Here is a 9,109-nt window from a genome sequence, read left to right as displayed (position 1 = left end):
AGTCTAGTTCTAGTTCTAGTTATAATAAATTTATATAAAAATTTGCCTGTGTAACAGCAAAAAGGTTTGGCCATGGCGAAAGCTGAAAATGTAAATAATGCGGGCTAGAGAAGAAGAATTTTCAACATGTTTAGAGTTGGGAAAGAATGAGTGGAAGAGTCAAGATGGAAGTAGTTAAATTTAAATTTTAAAGAAAGTTAAAGAAGAAAATTAAAGAAAGTTAAATTTAAAAAAAAACTGTGAAGAAAATATAAGTAACATAGTAGAAAATGGATTAAAGGAAGAGTTTAAAAGAGGAGCGAAACAGTTCAATTGTAACAATTACCAAAGAAAAACTAGTACAGATTACTACTTAAGTTTAAGTTTTAAGCTGTCTACTTAAGTGCAATTGTTAGTTCCAAAGATTTTATTCTATGAATGGAGTAAATAAATAAATACTAAATAATATAAAAGTTTGCCTAAAATACTATTAGGAATCATAGAAAAGAAAGGAAAATGTACACACTATTAAAATTCAACGAAAAGTCTTGTTTACTAATTAAATTGGCATTTCAGTTCAGCATGTCTTATCATTTTGTCGAGTGTATCTTTGCAAACTCTCATTCCGCAAACTTGTAATATGTTGATAGAAATGTACTAGAATAAGAACACTTTTATTTTTAATTTAACTATACAGTTTTGTAAAGAAATAGGTAGGCTACAGTTTCACTTATATTCACCTATTAACCCTTTCGCTCCGACGGGCGTATATATACGTCCTCGAAAAATGACCATTCATAAACGAAGAGCGTATAATATATACGCTCTGGAAAAGTGGGCGCTGAAGTACGAAGAGCATACATATACGTTCACACCATATGTACTTTTATTTCATATTTTACATGAGATACTTTTGTTAATCGAGTACCTGGCAACGCTGCATGCCTCAAATAGTTGATTATTATGAAATAAAACAATATAATAAATATCATTGTAAAATTTAGAGAACAAGAAACGACTTCTACTTACTTCGTAGCATTCCGTACCTCAGTGCCAACTACTCAGTAATGCGCTCCGTTCACAGCAATCACATTTTGTCACAAGCGCTCCGTAGCGAAAGGGTTAATGTTTTATTAAACCTCGTCTAGCCAACGCAGTATCATTTTGACTGATTCCCAAATAGTACTGTTACAGAGTACTAGTACTCTGTTACGTTGTATGCATTAAGGTTACATTGACTGATTGAAAAATATGGAGATGAAAAGAGAACTTTTCCAGAATTGTTTAATATAAAATTTGTCAGTACGACTATAATTGTATAATTATGATATATTGCAATTAATGGTCTTAAAGTATTATACGTATTAGAATATTAAATTGCTATTTTTTATTTATTCATAACTCTTCTAAAATTTTCAGAATTATCAAATAGCACAGAGACATCTTAAAAACATCTAGTAAAGTCCTAAAAATGTTCAAAAGACGTCTCTGAGACGTCCGATGTTACAAATCAGTATGTCTTTAGGACGTCTTAAGAAACATTTATAAGACGTTTTAAGGACGTCCAAATCACGTATGTATATAAGACGTTCAAACAAAAATTAGACGTTTTTAAGACGTCAAAAGGCGTAAGTCTTTAGGACGTCCATGTAGTGTGTCTTTAAGACGTTCCACAGACGTTGCAAGTCTTTAAAATGTGCGCTCTTGGATGTTTTTAAGATATCTAAATTATGTCGTAAGACGTTCAGACATAAAATGAACATAAAATAGACGTCTTCAAGACGTCGTGTGCTATATGGATTTTGACTCAACGTTAGCTTCACGGTGTAAGAGCTCAAACAGTTGCCTATCCGAGGGTTAAAATGTGGACAATTTTTCATCTCGCCCCTGGAGTTCTTAGAAGACAAAAAATAAATTATAAGACTAGTTAAAATATTTTTCTCTCAACTGTGTTTAAATATGATAAGGCAAATGTCCTAATCATTTGCATATCCCGATATTTGAATTGCATTTCAATAGCTGAATACTGTATTTTATGATACCTTTTTTGTTCTGTAGTATTGTTGTTTATTAAACCTATAAGAATTTAAGCTTGAAATTGAATAGAATTAGCGTTAGTGTCCAAATAAATGATAGGCCAGTGTCGACCAAAGATTCTAACTGCAACCCGAATTAGTGCACATATTTTAAATAACAAGAAGACAACTTATTATTCATATAAAACGATATATATTTTATATAATTATTCTGCTTGAAAAAATATATGTATCTTTCATATAATTATACTGTTTGATGTAATATATGTATATCTTATATAATTATTCTGCTTCTAAAAGTATATTATATATATATAATATTACCACATAAAGCATAGACAACTCGTTTTCCATTTCTCAATAAAAAATGTGTCTATACCTACATCAGTTCTATTATATTATTATTTTGAATTCTGATCATGTAATAATATGTATTTTACTGTAAAATTCTGAAAATTGCTGAATCCTGGGTTTCAACTATGGGTAAATACTAGCATTTACCGAAATGGTTTGGTAAAAGCTCAAAATAGAAGCATTTACAAACCCTTTTCAGATATTTACTACCTCCTTCTGATAAATGCTAGAATTATACTGGTAAAACTTAGAATTTACCGATGTTCAGATTTTCACAGTAACTACCGAGGTTGACATACCTGACATACCTGAATTTATATTTTCAGAAAGAAAAACGAATATTAAAAAAATTTGTTCACTTAAACATAAGAGTTCAAAAAAATACAACTTCATACGACAGTATTGAAGGTAAAAACTTTGAACGCCATCACAAAAACATGTGTCATTTTGTCTTATAATTACAAATACAAATACAAAATTGTAAGTTTTTGAAGTACGTAATTTACAGAAATAATGTTGGTCTGTGTGTATATTTTTCATAGTATATGTATTACTCAGCGTTAAATAAGAAGTAGGTAACGCTTGGAAAAAATTAAACTGCGATAGTTCTAGAAGTAGTATAGTACAGTAATTCCACACTATTTTATTAAATTTTTGTCAATTTACAAATGGAAAGGATAATTTGTAGAGATCCTCCTAGCAAGTAACTGCGTTACTTCTGTTTTTATTTATAATAAAGAAGGCAACACATTTTACTAACATTCATGTATGAATATGTTTCGTGAATTCATTGTGAACTTACGTATATAATTATTTCCGTGCTTGTGCTATGCTCAAAAGGCTTTGTTTTGTTTCAGAGTAAATCGTATTTTGTATTTACAAATTATTTTGATTTGCTATACATGAAACTCCTTTAATTCCCATAACTCGTAGAAAGTTTTATTTTAGCATTGTACGTTTTATAGCGGGACTCATATTTATCCGTGTCTTCTATATTTCTACAATCTCGTAGTAAAGTAATTTCACTTCTATAAACCGTCAGGTAGAAATAGGTAAATAGCTGAACATTCTATTCATTTTACGAGAACGTTGTATTTCTATTACCGACACATGGTATTCAATAAATCGGGGAATTCTCCTTCGTTCTTACACCACTGTTGCCACTGCTCATATAATTGCACTTCACCGACTTCATCAAGATAATAATGACATAAATCACTCAATCTAGAAACAATCATTACAAGGAAATAGGTCCAGAGATATATAGGTCTCAATGGAATGAAAATTATAGTATAAAAACGTAAAACACGTTCATTCTATTTTTGAATTTTGAGTACTGACTTTTTCCCCCAGATTCCATCCGCTGTTGTAGTTACCAAAATGGATCCAGAGAACCAATCAGAAATGTATCTTTTTCCATCAACTTCTCGAAGACCATAACTATTAAAAACGCGGTCTTTTGTTAATATTAATTTTACTAACTTTCTAGGAATCAAACGTACAGTAATGTAATACTTAACTGCACCAACAGATACGTATGTAGTGGATGCAAATAGACGATACATGGTACAATCAGATAAAGAATGATTCTTTACGTCAAAATATAACAATAGAATAAAATTTGTTTATTCAGGACTTAGTTTTTGAGAAAATTGAATTCGAAAATCTGTTGCATAATTAAGACATAATTCAGGCAACATTTTAAAATAATATCTGTCGCATTTAAAGTTTAAATACAATATCTAAGTGCTTTTTAAGAGTTATTAGACTCAAGAAGGCACGAAGAGAAATTTCAATATCAATATTTATTTTATCAATTAAGTAATTGTTAAAATTGCTGTCATCGTTATATATAAAGTTCGTCTAATTAGGGACATTTTATCTTTTCAAATTTTCGAATGTACTATCAATACTTCGAATTAAGTAGGTGAGGTAAACTCGGGAGATCTCGCAAGCCAAACGATTATTTCTTCACAACCAATGCAACGTTCATATCGTTTGCTATAATAGTTTCTCACATAATTGAATAAAGTATAATGGGCTATCGTTATGCTGAAAACTTATACACTGGTGAATTGCCAAAAATAAACTTTCAAATAATATTAGCTGAGTCGCTTGACAAACCACTTTTTTATATCGTAATTTGTATGCAACGAATTTTCCAGTTCAATTTTCTTGAGAATTAAGACCTGAGAGAAAATATTTTATTTTACACTTTTGATATACTTTTTAACGAGGAATCACCATTTTGATTATTTGAAATAGCACGAGATTTAAACCTGAAGCTGCCTTTTAATAGCTAGCTTTACTTTTTTCAAGAAACTACTATTACCTCAGTGTTTGAGGTTTAATCGAAAGACCACTGTATTCTTATTCTTATTATACCTAATATGTGCAACTTTAAATAACAAAAATGTTAAGTATTCAATGGTCGGTTAATCGAGGTTCTACTGTATATAAGCTTACTGTTGAAAAGAATGGTCACAAATGGTTCTCAAAAGAAGTTCGATTTCAATATCGTTTAAGCACGTATTCGGTAACAGCATTTCATGGACATCTAATAGCGTTTGATTTATCTGGGAAAAGAGATTGAAGAATAAAATTTATGGTTAAATAAACATGGGTCTTTTACATTATCGATTTACTATTTGTTAAATGACCGCTACCTGAGTCTTCCTTTCATAATTTGAGATAATATTTGTCGCAATAAGGTAAGACGAATATTTTAGGCATTATAAGCAGATAATTGTACTTCAAATTTTTATTTCTAATTCATTACTTTCCTACTGTTTAAATGTACGCGAGAATAGCCAATAATAATTTTTACTTTACTACATTTTACGTTAAAAAATTAAATTAAGGTACAAAAAAAATTAATTTAAAATTACTTCACTGCTGGAAATTGTAGCATACAGATATAATAGAAAGTACTGTACATAATGCTTTTTCACGCAATCGACTTCTATACCTATAATCAATTTTTATCCTGATACTACGAAATACCTTCGTATCTAGACATTTTAAATTAGTAAACAGATAAGTTTTTATGCCTAAATACTATTTAACATGTTAATTTACTCAAACAAAACAATTGGTCTTATTGAAAGTGGAACTTTCATCGAATATATGAACAATACTTCGAAATTCGAAATTGAAACAGAGTGGATGTAAAAAAACGAAACTTGTTACAAATTTGAAACATTATTGCCGTATGGAACGTGCTATATGTAAAAGAGAGGATGAAAGGCAGTTGGTAATAAACACAAATAAACCTTTTCAGCAATAGCAAGACACATTCCGCATCTAATGCAGGCGGATGAAAAGTCAATTTCTATGGTGTCACATGTGGAACAAGCACGTAAATATGGAATTTTCTGTACTATTCCGAACTCAGTTGCATCGCAGTTATAATGATAATTCGTTGTAGAGTTTTCGTCGTGTAAGGGATTATAATGAACTGTTTTACTTAAAGTCTGCTCAGTTTCTTTTCGACAATTAGCAAATCTCTTCCTGCCAAAACCTGTTCCACTTGATATTAAAATTAAGAGAAGCAATATTCCATAGAATGCTTTCATTCCCATCATCTATTCTGACTAAATTTTCTTCTTCGTGGTAAACGTTATACAATCATCGAATAACTTTTTTGCGTAATACTTCATTAATACATGTTTAATCAAAATAAAAACATTTATAATAGGTTATTATTATAATATTTATCTAAAGGTTTAAACTAGTTCAAAAACAAAACAAAAATTTTGAAATTTGTTAGCCTAGAAATGTCATGATAAGAACTATTTGTTTGGTTGGTATCAGTTGGTATTACTCTTCATTACTCATAGATGTCGCCAAAACTGCTGTTAACTTTCTACCCAAGAAAATAAGCAAACACGTGGTAGGTTCTTATATTAACAGATTAAAACGTGAAGTGTAATAAATTGTAACCATGGTAAGATACAATTTAATTTATGTTCTGAAATTTAAATATCAGTATATAATGTTTTTTGTCGTTGACATAACAATCATTTTTCAATATTTCTTCCCACAGTCTACTGCACTGAGAAAAGAGTTTTCAAAGGCAAAAAAGATTGCCCATCCAAACAGTAGGAAATCTATCGCTATTGCAAAAAGAACAAAAAAGTAAACTGAATTACTGTTAATCTACGTGAATTTTATATTTCTTTAAATTTCACTAATGTGGATGACAAACATATAAAATAAATTTTCAGAATAACAAATAGACAAAAAGCAAAGATGGGTGGTTTGATAAAGCAGACTTTAATAGGAGAGAAAATGGTGTGGATCAAAGAACACATGTTACCAGATATATGTCCTTATACTCCAGAATTAACTGCTCAATTGCTAGAAACGTAAGTAAAGAAGAGCTTCAAATTGACATTACCATTACTTCTAACTCTAAATTTAATTTGAAGGTACATAGCAAGGCATGATGAAGAAATGGAACAAATCAATATAAAACGATCTGTAAGTGGTAAAAGACATAGGCAACATGCTAGCAGAGAAGACGTATTGAGAATGACAAAAGAACGTGAACAGGAAGAGTATGACACTTGTGGCATAGGTAATAGATTCAATATATTGCTTATAGCGAACTGAAGAATTTGAGTATAAGAAAATTCATCTATATTTTAGAGATTCCTGACATTCTAACTGCATCTCAGTGCGAGATGTTAAGAAATTGGAATGGTGACTTAAGATATATAACTAATTTTAAATTCAGAAGATTTGGTAAGACACATTTAAATGATGCATTACAAAAGCTAAATAAACAAATAAAAGTACATACAAATGAGACACAAGACCAAGATCCTGAGAAATTGAAAAACATAGTTACAGAAGTTATACCAGAGAACACAGAAAGTACTTCTTTGAATAAATCAGATGTTTCAACTAAAAATAATCAAACGAACTATTCCATGGAAACAGATTAAATTTAATTTTTTTCTATTTCTGTGTACTAATTGTTTCCTTATATTGCTCACTTTCCTTTTGTTTTTTACCGAAATAAAGTTTTCTATATGGGGAGTAGATAGGTACATAGCTTCAGTTATTTTGGTTTATGCTATTGAGTGAATTAAAATAAAGAAATGTTTCTATTACCTAATTAAATAAACAAGTTACCAAATAGTTACAAATAAGATAATAATAGAAAAGTAAACAAGCTGTGTATGAGTTCTGCATAATTTTTAAAAAAAATAAGACATACTTTTGACTAAATTAATTGCAGTTGAATATTAGTTGAAAAAGACAATAAATGAACATCAATAATTCAGTCAAAACTCAAGGCCCCACTTAATGAAAAATTTGTCTTTGTGTTATATTGTGAAATTATAAAGACATAATTCACTATGAATTATTAAAACGTAAAGGTACGAATCTACTTAAAAGTAAAACTTCCATGAGTTCCCCTTGAGAGTACTTTCAAATAATGAATACTTCTGGGATAAATACTCTCAGTTACTCTCAACACAGTATCTAACAGCAAACACATTATCTAAGAGTACTCTTGAAAGTTACTCATAATAGTTCTATTCTCAAGTGGATAGTACTGTAATCAAATAGTTATAATATTATATGTTAACCAATTGGTGAGTATTCAAGACAAAATTGCAAAGAAAGAAAGGACCTACTGTAAGGGCGTTATATTTTTGCACAATGTTAGTTCACATACAATAAAAATCATCCAAACAATATTTTATCCTATCCCCTGCACTACTACTATTTATTCTGATTGTTTAAAACTTCTTCACATAGTCACATAAATTCAATAACGATAATCATATACAAGAGTTTATTGAAATGTCTTTTCATCAGAACAATCTAATTTTTTGTATCAAGTATTGAGCAATTGCCAAATAAATGAGAAAAAGTTATACATATTCAATAACAAACAATACACTTTAGATTAAATTGTATTGTAAGTAACCATTTTAGAAAAGACAAACTTAGTATAAAGGAATAATAATTATTTACAACTCAACCTAACATATTATATCTCGACATGATTATTACACTATTAAAATTTTTTTTAATGTCTTTTCCCTTGCAAACATTTGTACATAATATTACTACATACTTTTTTAATATTAAGCACATAAGAATATCCATCTCATTGAAAAACATGACATACAGGAAGACTCTAACCTGAACCAAATAAATGCATAAAAAAATGTTACTACTCACAAGTATGAATGTGTATCTGTTGTCGCTGGCGAATGCAATAAAAAATACAATCAGTCAGCCGTGTTGTTTCGAATTTTTGGGTCACAGCACATGATTAAGTGATCAGAACAACCATAAATATGCGTATCTCAACAACACCCGCAGGACGAAGGAAGCTCGACGAATAACCGAGAGGGTGTCTGCTGGGCCTGAAATTAAAAAAGAATGAAACATTAGAAAATCGGTTTTTAAATGATTAACTTTTCAAACTGTCAATTTCTAAATTCTAAATTTTAAACTCTCATTTATAAAATTGATTTTAAATTGTAATGAAAAAGAAATAGCACTTACATTATTCTTCACGTTCAGGCGCCTGAACTCGTTAAAACAAGAATTTGCCATTATTCACACTTCAGTTACAATAAAAAATCTGTAACAGAAAAACAATGCATTACAAATTAGAAACAGATTAAAATTTGTTCAAAATATTAAATGACTTTTCAATAAAAAATATACTAATGTATATAGATATAAATTTTAATGAAGAGTAAAGAAGAGCA

General features: G+C 29.5%; 1 protein-coding gene across 1 annotated transcript; it reads left to right on the top strand.

Annotated features, from left to right (window-relative positions):
* The first annotated feature begins 6,264 nt into the window (after positions 1-6,264).
* On the top strand, positions 6,265-7,334 carry LOC143182322 (translation machinery-associated protein 16). The gene is made up of 5 exons (XM_076383267.1): positions 6,265-6,315; positions 6,415-6,506; positions 6,596-6,736; positions 6,800-6,948; positions 7,020-7,334. Exons 1-5 carry the CDS (start codon positions 6,313-6,315, stop codon positions 7,316-7,318), a joined length of 684 nt encoding a protein of 227 aa, XP_076239382.1. The 5' UTR covers positions 6,265-6,312; the 3' UTR covers positions 7,319-7,334.
* Positions 7,335-9,109: the final 1,775 nt, after the last annotated feature.

Source organism: Calliopsis andreniformis, chromosome 8 (genome assembly GCF_051401765.1).
Source record: "Calliopsis andreniformis isolate RMS-2024a chromosome 8, iyCalAndr_principal, whole genome shotgun sequence".
Classification (NCBI taxonomy): Eukaryota; Metazoa; Arthropoda; class Insecta; order Hymenoptera; family Andrenidae; genus Calliopsis; species Calliopsis andreniformis.
This window is presented reverse-complemented; position numbering and strand designations above follow the sequence as displayed.